The sequence below is a fragment of the Solanum lycopersicum genome, chromosome 6 (assembly GCF_036512215.1).
Source record: "Solanum lycopersicum chromosome 6, SLM_r2.1".
NCBI classification, from domain to species: Eukaryota; Viridiplantae; Streptophyta; class Magnoliopsida; order Solanales; family Solanaceae; genus Solanum; species Solanum lycopersicum.
Genome location: NC_090805.1, coordinates 44,266,047 through 44,283,291, shown reverse-complemented (window position 1 = coordinate 44,283,291; position 17,245 = coordinate 44,266,047). Strand labels below are relative to the sequence as shown.

The following is a 17,245-nucleotide window of genomic DNA, read 5'->3' as shown; positions in this document are numbered from 1 at the left end:
ATGAAATATAATTTTGACCTAAAGTCATAAGCTTAATTATATACTTTTTCGTTCGTTTTTAGTTGTCATAGTCTCCTTTTTTTTAAAGTCAAATTATAAGAATTTAGAAAAACATTCTAGAGAAAATGCACAAGTATTTCCCTAGACTATGACCGAAGTCCTAGATATGCACCTTAACTAAACTAAGGTCCTATTACCCCCGAGTTTATTTTTTTAAATTTTGTATACCTTTTGTCTTACGTGGCACACTCCGTGACTCCACGCAATTGAGGCGCGTGAGAGATATTCGGATGTCACGTAAGCCAAAAAGGTACACAAAATTAAAAAAAATAAGTTGGGTTGGGGGGTAATAGGACTTTACTTTAGTTGAGGTGTGTCTCCGAGATTTCGATTATAGTCTAGTAAAAATATTTATGCATTTTCCCGATATTTTACGGTGTATTTTTTCATCAAATTAGTATGCAAAAATTGCAATTTATAGTACTTTTCATATAGTTTTTAAATATCTAATTTTTTTTTTTTTTAACATCTTCTTGACGATAGTCCCAAATAAATTTCTCCACCATAAAACAACGACTAAGAGTAAAGAATTTAATGATATTGCAAGAAAGATAAAATTTTCGAAACGATATGTTGATTGTACCTATGGATTTCCAAGTTACATATACAACAGTTATGAACTACCTTGTAAGGTAGTAAGATTATTCATGAAATTCAAGAAAATAGGACCATATTGTACATTGGAAAATACCACTTTATCATTGACCCGATTTCAAATGCAAAATAGCATCACAAACAGTCAGCTCTGACTTTCATACTGAGAATGACTGCTTTGTGATGTTATATCATTCATTCCATGAGGACACAGAGGCTCCGATACGTCTTATCATCAGTTTGTTGTCGTCTCAGTATTTTTACACTGTCAGTGTATATAACTTAAAATCCAATCAGCTCGTAACATCAAAATCCTCCTCCGAGAGCTGGAGCCCAATAATCGGCGCCGGTATCACTTCCTATATTTGCCATGCAAGAAATAGGAACCAAGCACAACCCTCTACTCCTTAAATCCATCGGTTTGTGCTGAGAATCCTAAAGAGAATGAAAACTAAAATCAGCTCGATTAAAAGATAATTAGAGGCAACTCAATTTAGTATGTAGCATTGATTAGTAACATCATACAACAAATAATAAGTAACCTGCTATAACATGTTAAATTATTTGACGATAATGTAAAACTTAACATATTTGTTAATTGCCACACTAGTAATGGGGCATGCATGTACATGTATTGAATAGAATTATACCGTACCTGCTTATTTGCTGGTCTCCTTTTCAGAAAATTACCATCCAAAAACTAGATGAAAAGGAATTAGAATTCAAATTAGTATCTAAGGACAAGAAAGTTATAATGGATCCAAATTCAAAATTTTAGCCCCTTTCTTGACTAAGCTACTCCATCCGTTTCTCTCTTCTAGTATGTTTTAAAAAAGAACGTCATATTTCTATATTATGTAAACTTTTGGTGATAAAATTTCCATTAACACTCCCTTATAGGCATGAAATCATATTTAAACCACTACTTAAAAGGCTACATTTTGTATGTTACTACACTTTAATTAATTAAAGAACACATAAATTAGACGTATTTTTTATATTCTTAAATTTTATGCTCAGTCAAACTACGCAATGTAAAATAGATCATTAGAGTTTGTTTTTACCAAACTCAGTTGAAGAAGTGCAATTATTGTTGAGAAGATCATTTCACCTTTAGGGCGGTCACTTTTTATGAACAGAACACTTTGATATATATGACTGTTGCTTTACAAATGTAAAGCCTCACATAACTAGCTTTTGGTGTACTAGTGAGGGATCCAATAAAGTAGGCATTTGTATATCAAGTAAATAATAATAATAATAATACTTAATTTTCTTGAATTCAAGAAAAGTTAAAAGATTAATCTTGATAATTAACGAATTAATCAGATATGATTAGTCAGTCGCACGTGTATAAATATGAGAAACTGATGAGGAATCTTGGTCGTGCATTGGAAAATGTGTAAAGAATAAATTTCTTACATTCAGTGATTGTTGGGGAATGTGACCCATGCTTCCTGATGCATTGCCCAAGTATGGTGAGCTTAATGCCTGCATATATACGTGCACCAAAAAAAAAATTTGATAAAAATTCATGTATAATATCAATGGATATATATATGTTCATAGTAATATATAACATTTTTCACATATTTATAATTAGTTAGTAACATATATATATAGGACGATCGATTCGTAATAAGTAAGATAAAATAATCTAAAAGATAATAAGGTGAATAATAATATTTCTTCATTTCGAATAGAATAATCTATTTTGACTTGACATATAGGTTAAGAAAATAAGGATTTTTTTACTCTTAATTATGATGTTAAATTAATGTTATGTTAAATGTAACAAAATATCGCTTAATCTTATGAGTTTAAACAGTCAAGTGCAAATGATCATATCATACCATTTTTAGACAGACTAAAAGACACCGTGAATCATTCTATTTGAAACGGAGAATATACGTATAATGCAACATGTCAAAATCAATGAATATATTTGCAGCATGCTTATGAATGAAAAAAAAAAAAAGGAAGACCTGAATTTGAGCCTGAAGGAATCTGATGTAGCCAATAGCTTCTGATAGGACGGAGGCTGTATCAGTCTGCAAAAGAGAAACATGACATGTCTGTCTCATACACCAACACAAATTTAAAGCCATATATTCTTCTTTTTCTCTTTTCCTTTTTGTGTTGAAAAACTTTATTTAATTTAGACACAACTTCATGGGTAAGATCACTAAAGCAAAAAATAAAAAAATAAAAAAATGTGTTATCTACCAAAAAAAATTAATTAGTCTATTTATATAGTACTACTATTTCAACGTTATTCTTTTCAGTGATCCAGTACTGCCATCAGCATGGGAAATAGACTAATTAATACGCAGTACAAGTTATGTGATCTTATGCAATTACACCATTGTAAATAAGTTTAACATATCACACTAGTAATTATCAAGTGATTAGTGTGAATTCGTTTCGGACCTTGTTTGGTTAGTGTTTTAATTTCAGTGTGACTAATATATGGATGAATTTTAACTTATTATAGAAAATTATTGAGTTGATTGTATACATTACTTATAGATTAATCTATAGAAGTCAACTTAAACTAATGATGTGAAAAAAAAAAATTTACTCATTCTAAGTGTAAAAAGTTACAACCTAGCTAGTAACTTTACCTTTCCAAATGGAGAAACAAGTTGGTGGAGTGATGTTACTCTATCTCCTAGCTTCTCCTTTCTTACCTGCACAGAAATTGCAAAAAAAAAAAAAAGTTAATTAAGGACTTTAGTTTGCTAGGTAGACCATAGTTTTCGGTGATATTATGGGCGTTTGATCATGTTTTATTGTAAAATTTGAAAATAAAAAAAGTTTTTTGTTTTTCAAAGTGAAATTGTGTTTGGCTATGAACACAAATTAATTACGAAAAAAGTGAAGACACTTTTTTTTGTTGAACTTTTGAAAAATTTGAATTCGAGTTGAAGTTTTAAAATTTTATGACTAAACATGTTTTTCAGAGTTGAACTCTAGGAAAAAGTGAAAAAATATGGTCAAGCGCAAGGGTTTACAAAAATTAGATAGGAAAGGAAGAGAGATATAGTAATAACAATTACCTTTAGAGATGGTTGAGCTGAAGATTGTTGAACCCTAGCCTTCTTGCTAATCCCACCACTGCTTGTGCTGTTACACTTTTAATACATACATACAAAAAAAAAAGTAAATAAAGTAAACAAAAAAGGGTAAAAAAATTCAAAAACTTAATGCTTAGCTAAAACTTTCATTATGAAAATCACTAAGCATCTCTACTTTTTTGTATTGATTAAATTCGTAATGCTAATCATGAATTAATTTTGTCATTTTTCTACAAATCACTTTCCCCTTTTTTGAAATTTTAATGATGAATCCATTGACTTATAACAAATGTAAGATGAAATGGATAAATCAACTTTTTTTAATTAATTACCCTTTTTTTCTTTACCTCAGTTGAATTATGATCTGGATGTTGATGCTTATGTTCCCCTTTGTTGTTAGAGAAATTCAAAAGGTTGTGACTTAACCCAGTTGTAATACAAGAGCTAGCTGGTGAAGACAAATCTTGTTGAGACCAATTAGAAGCAATTAAAGGCCTGGTAAAATGATCAGTATCTAATTCGAGTTTTTCTTGTAGCGATGAAGATGTTTGAAATTCGTTGTGGCCATGATGATGATGATACAATTCTGGCTTTACATCAGCAACAGGAACCCTAAAATTAGCTGTTGATGATGTTGGATGGACGGAATTCAAACTTTGGTCTTCCGAATTCCCGGCGGCATGAAAAGGACTAATACCAAACTTTTCTTCATCACCACAAAATCCATTCCTGTAGAGTAACATATTTGAGAATTACAAAGGAAAAAAAAATACAAATCTGATTGAACTTATTACTTTCTGCTCGAACTATTATGTAAAAGTAAAAAAACAAATCAAATATATATATATATATCTTTGGTAAAATCACACTAATTAATCTAGATCTTGTATCCTTCTTTTTCTCATAGCAAGAAGATGACAATTATTAGCTCAAACCAAAGGGAAAGTTATCAAAATTTTCTAGGTAAGGAGCTACATACCCTATAATATGTGTATATAATAAAGTTCGAATTCTGAATTATCTTTAGAACCAAGCTAGGTGATTAAACATGACGAATAAATTAAAGAGAGAGAAAGAGGGTAAGGTTTTGTATATTTACATAAGAAGTTGGCTCAATGAACGAGGAAAATCTTGATTTGGATTATGAGCTCCATAAAAATGTGAAGAATTAGAATTAGAATTAGAAGAAGAAGAATTATGTTGATCATGATCATGAGATAATTGTGGATGCATGTTTCCATTCATGATCATGCTCCACCAATTAGTAGGGTTTCCAGCCATCATTTGCTACTCGACTAATGATTATTCTTCACCCTCTTCTCTCAACACAAATTTTGCAATCTTTCTTCTCCTGTATCTCTCACTACTTTTTGCTCTTGCACATCACTACTTGTCTATTTTTTTTTTCCTTTTTTTTGTGCAAAAAAAGGAGACTTTCTTGAAGGCCTTTCAAGGCTGTATTATATATATATATATATATAATATATATATCATTGTCAAGAGAGTAAACATTACTTTGTTATATAGTAATTTCTCAGTCTTATTTTACGTGACAATATTTGACTTGACATGATATTAAAGAAAGATTTTTAAAATATGCGCTCTAAAAACAATCCTTAGATATTTGTATGATTATAAATGTAAAGTGACATTTTTTCGAATAAACTGAAAATAAAAAAATATGATATAAAATGAGACGGAGAGAGTAGGATTATTTCTTACTTGTGGGGTTGAGAACCTTTGTTATTGTATTTTGTTTTCCCTCTTATTGATACCTTCTTTTATTTTTTTAATTTCTTGCTTTAATTAGCTTTATTGTAAAGTGGAGGCAGAAAAAGGCTGGTGGGTCAGGCCCAAAAACAAATGCTCGTGGTGTTATTTTAAAAAAATTTATTTTCAAACTTCATTGACTTAAGAGTGGTAACTAATTAAAGGATTGTTCTTTTCTGTTACTAGCTATACAGCTGCATTCTCTGATCTTATCTTGTGAAAAAAGGAGTACGCTCTTTTATCACATCTAACAAAGAATATCGTATTTTGTTATAGAGAAATTTGATTGTATTAATAATAGATATTCTATCGATCAATCGTATTTTGTTATAGAAAAATTTGATTGTATTAATAATGCATCTTACCTTTTTATATTAAATGTTCCATTTATGTTATGGTTATCAAAGAGTATTATCTGTTATAACAAGTTAAACTATAGTAACTATGTAAAACATGTTGTGTTGGGGTTATGTTTACCATAGTAATCAGAGAAGGGCTCATAGTCTTTATTGTTCTGATCTCTTCTTTTTCGATAGCAATATTTAATATTTGTATCGAATTTGCCTACATGTCTCGACTATTTTATTAGATACCCTCGATTTAGCTTCTTAATAAAGTTTGGATAATCCTCGAAAAGCTACAGGGCGATTTTGTTCCAAAGAAAGGGAGAATGATAGTTTATCAAGAGTCATGCTCAAGGAGCTTTGGAAGATTAAGTTCTGAAGTTCATTATAGGCTTAAGTGAATGATCAATTAATGGATGATATATATTTATATTTAGAAGAGACAGCCACATTGCATGTTTTAGCTGATCTTAATCTCATTTTAGTCTTACATTTAATTATATAAGGGCTATATTTGTAATTAATAGCTATCTCCGGTAAATTCATGGGCGTTTAGACATAAGAACTGTGAAATTTGAAGAAAAAAACAGTACAATATTTGTTTTCGAAAATGAGATTTGAAATTTTAGAATTCTTGTGAGTGATTTAGAGCCCGTTTTGATTGTCTTAAAAGTTAAAGTAAAAGGTCAAATTTAAATGATTTTAAAGTTTAAAAAAAAATAGGAATGTCTACTTTTGATTTTTAATTTATTATACGTTATTTTTAACCTTGTCAAACAATTTCTGACTTATTTTAAAGTTTGTCAAAAATTTTCAAAAATTAAAAACTAACTTAAAAGAATAAAAGTAGGTTTGACCAACTTTTATGTCAATCCAAACACCTAAGAGTGAAATTATAAAATGACTTTTGTGGATTTCATCTTGAAAAATTTATAACAATTTTATGTCCAAATAACTTTTCGCTTATTGGAAATCATCTTCAATCTTCGATTTCATAGTACGCTGATTCGATGCAAGTTCACTTTCGTTCGCCTTCCTGTTGATCCGAGCATTAACTACCTACTCCTTTGCTCCTTCGATACGTGCCTGGTCAAAATCGTGCACTCTTTCTTTTAATGAGCTATTTTAACTATGAGAAAACTTTTCATTAGATAGTCTTCGATTTTTAATATAATTCCAAAAAATAAAAGTGAAAAAGTGTTTTGTAAGCATATATATAGTTGTATTAAGTAGCTAATGGGTGAAACTCCTTTTATTGCCTATGAACTTTGCCTAAAGATTTGCAAGAGAAATACTTTTCCTCTAGAGGATTCTATTCGTCTAGGTGCCTATAATCTATATTGATTGAATTAGGAGGTGATTTGGATTTATTCTAGTTATTCCCTACATACTATATTTTATCAAAATTCATATCTATTTTCTACTCTCTCCGTTCAATAATAGTTGTTCACTATACTATTTTTGAATATCCAACGATACTTGTTCACTTTATGAAATGAATGAATAGTTTCACTTAATTCCTTGTTAATAACATGTTCTTGAATTCGAAAATTATCAATCAGGAGTCCCAAGGAATTCAAATATTATTGATAGATTCACAAGAGAATGTCATCGTAAAATATTCTGAGACATTTCAAAAGTTCACTGAAACAATATTTATTTATTTTTTTTGCAACTTGACAACCTGAAGGAAATGAAACATTTTGCTTATTTCTTCCCTCAATAATTAGACTTTTGGACATAGGAATTGGACCGTAATTTGAAGTTCTGATTTGAAATTAATCTTGTTCTTGTTGAAATCTTTACAAAATAAACTTTAATTTCAAGTTCTTATTCCAAATTCTCCAAATGTGGGATTTCAATTTCATATTGTGATTTCAATACTTTTTTAATGTAAACTTGACCAATAATTATATTTTTGTGAAAAGATTATATTAGAGAATAGATAGTTATTGTTATAATTGATTTTTTTGGACTGATAAATCTTTATGAAAATTATGTGTATCTAAAAATTTGTAATAGCATGTAATTGTCAATATCTCTACAAAACAACATGAATATATACAATTTATTAATGTGACACTTTTAGGATTTTTCAATATATTAAATGAACTATGATTTCCTCATTTGAGAGTGTACGAATTGTGATGTTTTGATAGTTTTTAGTTTTCACTGATTGAAATTTTTATACAACTTAAAAAATTCAAATTAGATATCTGAATAAAATTCCTAACTTGAGATAAATCTGAAATCATATGCTGAAGGTTCACAATAGACTTGAGTTGATGTTTCCAATAGAAGATTAGGAATAGGAGGCCAAATTGCATGCTTAGCCGACCTTAATTGCATTCTAGGCTTAAGTTCTGATTATGTAAGGGCTGCTTTCGTATTATTTATAACTAGCTCCTATAATAAATAGTAGAATAAGGGTTAATTCCTCAATAAATAGTACTCCCACGAATGATCCTATTTTTTTTAGTCTGTTTCAAAAAGAATAATCCCTTTCTTTTTTTAAAATACTTTATCTTTAATTTTCCACGTGATATGTTTAAAACCACGTGATAAAAGGGTATTTTAATACATTTGGGTGTAAGTTTTCAATCTTTCAGGTCCTTGTTATTTCCCATTTCAAAAGTTAACTGACACACTTTTTCTCACCTTAGCTAATTTGCAAATTGACAACCTTAAGGAAATGAAAATTATGTTTATGATTTCCTCTCAAAAGTTGCCGTAATCAAAGTTAAAAGTAGAACTTTTAGAGTCATTTCATCAAAAATTGAATCAATCGCGTGTAGACTGATCCAACAATTGAGAAAATTATCTTTCAATTAAATAAACAAATGAGATGTAAAATACAGGAAAAGGGACAACCACACTATTAAAAAATTAAAGCACTCAATAAAGCAGAACAATAAGCTTTATTAAGGAATCTAGATACCTAGTTTCATTGTCAAGTTGTCTTTTGAGCAACTTTTGATCTATAGTTTAACTTAGCTTCCCTTTTTTTTATCATTTCAATCACTTTGCAGAACAATCATTGTTTCTGAGGAATGTTGCTGACTAAACCACCATGCCGTTGCATAGCAGCAACTGGTTCACCACATCTGGGGCAACGAAACGATGAAGATGCAGAGCACCTTGTTTGAAGACAGTAGTAACAGTACCTATAACATTGAAATACAAACACCTGAAATTTCAGAATCATTTATGCAAAGCAAACTAACGATAGAAATGATTCTGAACATTGAAAACTGTCGAATAGAAAGCATGGCAAAAGACCAACGAAAGAAAGCATATATATGATTTCGAGAAGCTCAATAGCTCCTAATATGAGAACCATGGTTGGCTTGTAGAAACTGGACTCAATCATCTTTAAGTTGCAGACGAGGTGATACAAACAATGTAATGAAAACTTATTTTGGTTGTAAACCTGAAGTAAAAGTAGTTTTGACTCTGATGTTCTGTGCCGACAGTAATATTAGAACCATACTCAACACAACGGTCCAAACAATTTTCACCTGGAAAGAGCATTAATAATAATGCCTACACTAACCTAGGATTGTCTAGCAGCAATTTCCACAAATCCTCATTATTCTATGATAAGGATTTCTTCAGTTAAGAAACGTCGAAGTATGTTCTTAATAAAGGCATATAAGCATATATGAGAATACTGCATTACCATTCTATTGTATAAATGAAAGCATGTAAATGTACATACCTATGCTGACAAGGGATAGCTACAAATGGAATTGATGGGGTTCCCTGGCAGATGGGGCATAAAGTTTCATCTACTGAAGAATCTGAAGATTTGTCCTTTGAGAATGGACGAAGGAAACTCTTGACAGATGCTGAATTGAGAAGGGGAAGAAGCAAGAGCAGCAGTTCCTGCATATTAGAAAATTGTTTAAAATCCAACTCCTTCACATTGTTTGCCTACTGAGAAACCAAACATGTCAACAAGGTAAAGCCAGAAACAGAAGCTGCAAAGTTTGAACTGTAAAGCAAAAAAAATTTACAATCCAGTAAAACAGCTAAAAGAATATGTAAAACTCTATATTGTTAATGATTCAAACTATCTAGAAATTTCTTAGTGAGTCTTTTTTAATACTTTCTGGACGGGCATATTGTGAGATAACGACAATGGAAGGACAATTACCGAGAATTCATTCCAGACCAACTGACGATTCATGTACTCAAAGCTCACAGCTCTGTTCATATTTGGGCTCCCATAAACAAGTCTAGCTCTTAAAGCTCTTTCAATGAGATTCCTGAACCTGCATGTAGTTGATACATGTAGAAAACCATTAATGTAAGAAGTTGTAATGTGTTAAATTTATTGGCCAGATCACATGCAAGGGAAATTTATTACAACCAAATGATGCACTGTGCATATTAGGGCTCCCATATATCTTTAAAGAATCAGTAGTATCAACCATCCTAATGTGCAAAAAGTTTATCATGCCGCATGATTCCAGCACTAAGTTGGGGACCTGAGTCCCTCATACGAGGAATCACTGTCTGATTGGATGGAGATGCATGTACAAATTGATGACAGATATTGTGGCCATAGCTCACTACAGTCAAGTAAAAACAAAGAAACAATGAAGCTTAGATGCCATTTGCTTTTCAGAAGAAAAATGGGGGCTTTTATTGCAAGTTCTCAACGTATGCCCCTCGACTAAAAGTGTTTTTCCACGAAATGATGGTTCCCAACTCAAAAAGTTTGTAATATATCATTTGAAACAATAAGAACTTGGTCAGTTTCAACTCATCCTGATATGACCTCTTTAATAGAACATTCTCCACAGATTCAAACTTAGAAAGTTCCCTATTTTAACCTTTTCCCATTGAAAATTTGTCATAAAGCAATACAAGCTCATATGTGTGCCTCTGATACCCATGCACCGGTCTGTTAGTTCTTACAGCACAGATTCAGGCAGCACAGACTCAGGCAGTATTACTGACAGAACTACTTTGTGAACTAGATTTCTGTCATCTTCTTCTTTTATCCGGTGGTCATGTTATGCATTGAAAAAGAAATAAAAAGTAAAGTCTTTGCAGTAAGAGATATACCTTCCTGTGTAAAGAAAGAGAAGTAAATTGCTAAAAGATGCTGCTTTATAGATACCCTCCATCCGTTGCATTAACAACCACACTCCACGTGCCAAGGACCTCTGAAGCAAATACATAATTAAAAAGTGACGAATAAATTTATCTGTTGACACTATAAGAAACAGTATTATACAAGTTAGTACTATTCATTAAACTAACACGATTTCAAGTTGACACTATAAGAAACAGTATTATACAAGTTAGTACCCAATCCTATTTCAAAAGCTGTTCAACTGAACAGCGATATCAACATAAGACTTTAAACTGTACTATGCAAATGTACATGGCTTCCAAACTTGGACAAACTTGTACTTTTTCTATGACATTGAATTTTCAATACTTCCTCAATCTCACATTTCCCCAACTTCATATTCCAATTGTCCTCTTCTATTACGTCAAAAAGGAAAGCTGCATGACATCATATTTTAACCTGATTGTCCACCTTACTTTTGAACTAACTTTTTTCTATTTCTTCATACTTGAGAAAATATCTTGTGATCTTTCGTATTTCCCCATCTAATCTAATATTTAATCAATGAATTGTTTATCTCACGTCTTGATAATCTAGGCCCTGAATATATTGTTTACCTCAATAATCGTGGTACCTTAAAAGTAGCATGTAGACCCTAAATGTGACCCCATCAATTCAACTCTTCTTTCCTATTTTGTTTTGATAAGGTCAATTGCTACTCATATTGTAATAACATGGCCAAAAAGATTAGTTAATCAATAAAAGAGAACTAACAGCTAGATAGAATACCACTATAACATTGAATATACATGATACCCTTCTCCAGCAGAAGTATTCATGTAGCGTATGCAAGTATTTTCTTTTCGAGAAAATTAAACAAATTTGGATAGGCTGAAACAAAAGGCACAAGAATACATTTGGTCATTTGGATTATTAAATACAGACAAGCTCTGCTCTAGTATTTCAAATTAACATTTATTTTTGCTAGTTATCAAGAAAATGCTTTCAGAAGTTCCGTAAGTATTATACTGCTGAAGGAAAATTATTATTCATCTGAATTTTATTTATTTTTGATACTATCTGTATTTATATGAAGATCAGGGGAAAGAATCAAACTGAAATACTTCTAATTCCTACTTCTTTTCTATATGTAGAATATTGCCTGCTGTGGAGATTCCATGACATAACAAAGTTTTGTTGGACATGTTGTTACCATAAGAATCTCATTGTTCTTGACTACAATGTTATTTATGATCTTCAGACTAAAAGATCCTAGATGACACAATTTTGTTAATACTCTACACCGTATTTATAATAATGGTGGTATGCGGACTAACTTGCACGCAGCTCAACTACTCCTTCGGCGCATACTACCTCCTGACAGCATATGCATCGGGTAACTACATCTATCAAAGTTAAGATATGCATGAAGAAATCACCTAAATTGATTTTGAGCTAAAATTTGGCTACTAGTTTCTCATGGTCCATGGCAACATCCTTGTTGTTTGTCAATATTCTACTCATACCAATGATCAAGGCTTTTCAGTGATAGATGTTTTTACTGATCCTACATTGAAGTTGCACATTTTGAAGTTCCAAAGCATATAAAAATTTTCCTTCTTAACATTTCATATGCCTAAGCCAAAACAAAATAAAAATCGAGGGGTTCCTTTTCAAGGTTAAAAGTTGTTACACAAAGTCAGAATATTGGAGGACTTAATAACTAATTATTTCTAACAATTGAAGTCAACAAAACTGAAGAGTATTATCTATTAGAGAACGAAGAGTTCTCTTAGTGATAAACATATTTGTCACCAGTAAAACAGGCATGCACGCAAACGTGTCGAATATGTGAGGCAGAGAGAGCAGTACCTGCTCAGAGTCACCCCATCTCCGAAAAGCAGAAAATGATTGTAGACGAGCCCATATATATTGACCACCAACTGTTGCAACACAGTACCATATCTTTTGAGCAACAGTAAGTCCTGGTCCCTCTAATCCAGTCCTCACTATAAAAAACATGGAAAAGGAAACAGAACTACAACTGAAATTATAGCAGTTGATGCAAGAAAGAAAAAATGAAACTGCATCAAGCTGTCAACCTTAGCACTTCAAACACAAAGTAAGACAAAGGAGATTTTCCAAGACAATCCTTCCAAATCAGATTGATTATACACCCTTGCTAATTTAGACTTAACAAACTATAAGACTACAACTGAAATTATTGCAGTTAATGCAAGAAACAAGAAATGTGATTACATCAAGCTGCCAACCTTAAACATTTTTACCATATCAAAAATAATTAAATCAAGCTGCCAACCTCTTCATTTCAAACACAAACACAAAGTAAGACCAAAGAGATTTTACAAGTCAATTCCAATGGTCCCTCCATTACAAACTGAAGAAGATGGTTGTACTTTGTACTCGTTCTTCTTATGCTTTCTTTAGTAAGCCATTTTTTGGGCAAATAAGTCACCTCCTCACATTGACATATTTTTGATGATCTTCCTTTGTCTGCTCCAATACATTGTTTTTCTGAAAGTAGTTGGCAACTAATCTCGAATTACTGTTTTATAATCCTTTTTATCTTTATCTTTTGCGTTTCTAGATACTTTGGTCTTAATCTTTTTAATTATTAATAGATCAGCTGAGCTACTAGAGACTGTGAAGTTTCAAATTCTATAGCAAGTCTAAAATTAATCCCTAAAGTAGAATCTAGAACCATCTCATCGATGCATAGCTTGCAACACAATATAACAAATTTAATTTCTAACATCACTGAGATACAAAAAAGGTTGATACAAGCTACTTACAGAAAAGGAGCAACAAGATTAAGCAATGATGTTTTTCTAACCTTTTCCTCTAATCTCACTTGCACGTTCATCTCTGTATCTCAGATTCATGAGAGCATTACCAGGAGTAGGCTTATCAACCCAGATAGAAAATCGCCAGATTAGAAACTCAAGAAAAGCATCAAGTTCTGGTTCATATTGAAATAACATTCCTGGCTAATCCCAAAAAAAAAAAAACAGATATCAAAACTTCTGTTAGATAACAGAATCACTGAAGACTTGATGAATTTGATGATAGAACAAAAAGTTACACGATAGGTACCTTCATCAAAGAAAAGACCTTAACCAACTGCTCTTTTAGCATGGCTGACATTTCAATGTCCAGTCTTCCAGCATCTACCTGATTAACTCTGGATATTGATATTGGAATGGCTGACTGCCAAAAGAAGTTATCAACATGAAATTTCAGTGGTGGAAGCAAAAAAATCAGCAAATAAAACCTCAAAACGGAACTCCTTACTCATCCTTCTCTGAGCCCCAACAGTAAAAAGATCTACATTTAAGAACTTTACAACAGAAAAGGAAAGAAAACAGCTTTTGTGTGTTACAATGAAGAAATAAGTAAATTCCCATGGGATAACACACTAAAACCATCAACAATTTCCAGAGAACGGCTAGTCTTTTCTTTCCTTTCTTGTATTTCTGATCTTTATCACAATGAAGCTCCACGTCTTGTATTTCCATTAACATCATCCCAGGTTGCATAAAACTTGAAGAAAATTTAAGCTAATCTGGTCCTGACTAGGGGAACTAAATCCATTTTTCTAGTATCCTACCCCCAATAAAAAAAAACGTAGATGTGCAAATGTCCGTATCAGAACTTTTTCTATGAATGTTCTAAGCTCCATCAAAGTTTCCATAACTAAATAGACAGACAAACCACAGCCTATTATCATCAAAACTGAAACAATGACTTATAATGCTTCTTCGGAGTAAGTCCAATAAGAAAGACAGTGTTTTTGTGGGAAATACTGTAGTAAAGAACAAATATACATAATAAAATGGAACAGATATGGGAGACAAATGGAAATTTCTCGAAGTCCACAAGTTTAATTGAGCAGGTGCGGATACCAAAATAAATATATATTTCAAAAAGTCTCTGCCCTAACTGGAAATCAGTTATCTCAAGTGTCATAATAAAAAATTGAGGCATAAAATGAATGGGCGGAGAGAGTACCTGTTGCGGTGGAGGAAGAAGAGATTGCCATTGAGGATGCAAATTCCGGTAAGTATTGATCCAAGCATCGTGTTGTGGGGGAGGATGGACAGTCGCACCACCACGGGGAGCGGAGGATGAAGCTAGGTTTTGTCTGTCCATATCTCGGCCGTACTAGATAATTCAATGAATTTTAACTATAGTGGGATATGCGATGAAGAAATTGGTGGTCGCCGGCGGCGATTGCGTACCGGAACCCCGGTGAGCAATCTTTTCAGTTCAGCACTGACTTGACCACGCAGACAAATTTGAGACACAACAGTTGAAGTCTTTGTTTATTTAAAATTTAGAAAAAAAATAGAAAATAAAAGCGGTTAGGGATATTTGTGAAGGGTAATTTCGTCTCTAAAAAAGGGTGTGTCATTGAAGCACGCTTTTCAAGATTATTGGAAGACGCACTGTGCTGAAAATAACAAAAGGCCTAAATTAAAACAAGAAAAAAATAAAAACGTCGACAGCAGGATTCGAACCTGCGCAGGCAAAGCCCAACAGATTTCGAGTCTGTCTCCTTAACCACTCGGACATATCGACGGTTTGTCTCTCTAAATTTTATGAATCTGATAAGTACGAATTCAATATGTAAATATCGACTAGAACCCAAATTGAAGAATAGTGGTCCCAAAAAAAAATTTCTCCATATCTATGGCTCGAACGTAAAATTTCTGATTAAGAATAAAGTAATCTCATCACTACACCACGATCATTGGTAGTATACATCTAGACTTAAGTCTTCAATTACATATCAATCAATTGATATTGTTATACTTCCTTCACTTCAATTTGTTTGAAATACTTTCCTTTTAGATAGTTTTCAAAAGAATAATTCTTTTTTTTTAGCAATTATTTAATTTCACTTTTCGTATTAACATGTTTAAAAAATACAAAAATAAACATTTGATATATCTTTAGTTTAGACTAAAAGATTCAAATATTTTCTTCTTTTTTTCAAATTTTATGTCAAATCAAAATAGATGAAACAAATTGAAACGGGAAAGTTAACCGTCCAATCAAACCATCAGACTAAGAAGCTCTTGTGCTCAATGTGAATAGCATGCTATAATACGTCAAACCAGAGGAGTCTCATATAGGTAATTTCTAAAGCAGCATGTTCGCTTTTGTTTGCTAGTTGAATTTTTCACAAGTTGGAACTAATTATTTGTTCAAGCCCAAAACTCATATTACTAGCCTGAAGGTAATCGTACTTTTGCACGGATGTTCGTTGAAATTGAACGAGAAAATGGCAAAAACAATTTAGACACACGTGACGTATTTTAGCCAATTTTACAATGTATTTCAATTTTTAAAATATCTTTGACAAGTAAGATAAAATTTCAGTGAAAAAATGGAGCAGTTTTGATTTTATCAAATCCGCAACTTCAATTTTCAAAAAAAGGCGTGAAGTTGGTGTTGGTAAACTATATCAAACTTCACAGAAAATATTTCATGTATGACCTTGTGAAGGACACACTTAAAGATACAAAAGCCTGAAGTTGGACACAAATTTTTAATTTGAATAACGTACATTTAAAATTATCTCGAAAATAAAATACTTGCAATGACAAAAAAAAAAAAAAAAGCATCAAGTTAAATGACAACCCCCAAAAACGACTATTCGTGCACTTAGCCCCATCTTGAGGCAAGGTTTTGTTGCACATTTTTGTTTTAAAGATGACCCAAAAATACAAGCCCAATATCTTCCTCACATGGGAAAGAGTACAAAACCCATACTAGCAGAGCCCATAGTGTTAGTCACTGCAGACACTAGAAGAACATCCCACATCACGAAGTTAGAGAAGAAGCGAGTGTCTCGATCTAGCATATAATGGGCTCTAGCCCCTTCAAACAACTTACGCAGCCACGCAATAAGCACATAGCGAACTATTCTTTCGCCTTTTACTAAAGAATACCGTGTGAGCATTGCACATAGTGGCATACGCTTATTTTTGGCGGGAGAAATCCCAACAATACTAGTCCTAAACTTTTGAATGTTTTATTTATTAATGTATATTTAATTATCATTGCAAGTCGAATTAATGGGATTGCTCTACACTTTTGAATTAATTATCATTGTAGTGAAGTTGAATTATAAATTTTATGTCAACAAGGCAAGTCTGCTAAAAGCTTACCGACCAAAAAATCCTTAAGAACAAGAAAGTCGACTACTATTCCATAATCAACTCAACTCTTGTTGCTGAGTTGAGGTTTGTCAACAAGGCAAATTTGCTAAAGTTTATTGGACAAAAAAATGT

General features: G+C 32.0%; 2 protein-coding genes, 1 non-coding gene and 1 pseudogene across 4 annotated transcripts; 1 reads left to right on the top strand and 3 right to left on the bottom strand.

Annotated features, from left to right (window-relative positions):
- Window positions 1–617: 617 nt before the first annotated feature.
- Window positions 618–5,381, bottom strand: LOC101250810 (transcription factor bHLH68). Of its 2 annotated transcripts, XM_004241693.5 has the most exons (8): window positions 4,831–5,225; window positions 4,079–4,460; window positions 3,714–3,788; window positions 3,279–3,344; window positions 2,640–2,705; window positions 2,077–2,145; window positions 1,310–1,354; window positions 618–1,089 (listed from the first exon to the last, which is right to left on the bottom strand). In XM_004241693.5, the coding sequence occupies exons 1-8, from the start codon at window positions 5,013–5,015 to the stop codon at window positions 961–963; spliced, it is 1,017 nt and encodes a 338-aa protein (XP_004241741.1). In that variant the 5' UTR covers window positions 5,016–5,225; the 3' UTR covers window positions 618–960. The 2 variants fall into 2 exon arrangements, with proteins under 2 accessions (XP_004241741.1, XP_004241742.1); XM_004241694.5 differs by lacking the exon at window positions 1,310–1,354 and having other exon boundaries at window positions 4,831–5,381.
- Window positions 5,382–8,585: 3,204 nt separating this feature from the next.
- Window positions 8,586–15,318, bottom strand: LOC101251298 (peroxisome biogenesis protein 2). The gene is made up of 8 exons (XM_004241695.5): window positions 14,958–15,318; window positions 14,043–14,156; window positions 13,783–13,936; window positions 12,801–12,937; window positions 10,919–11,019; window positions 10,002–10,119; window positions 9,564–9,730; window positions 8,586–9,009 (listed from the first exon to the last, which is right to left on the bottom strand). Exons 1-8 carry the CDS (start codon window positions 15,096–15,098, stop codon window positions 8,880–8,882), a joined length of 1,062 nt encoding a protein of 353 aa, XP_004241743.1. The 5' UTR covers window positions 15,099–15,318; the 3' UTR covers window positions 8,586–8,879.
- A 127-nt stretch (window positions 15,319–15,445) lies between these two features.
- TRNAS-CGA (transfer RNA serine (anticodon CGA)) lies at window positions 15,446–15,527 on the bottom strand. The gene has a single exon. It is a non-coding gene; the product is annotated as a tRNA-Ser (tRNA).
- Window positions 15,528–16,849: 1,322 nt separating this feature from the next.
- LOC112941774 (U5 spliceosomal RNA) lies at window positions 16,850–16,957 on the top strand (annotated as a pseudogene).
- Window positions 16,958–17,245: the final 288 nt, after the last annotated feature.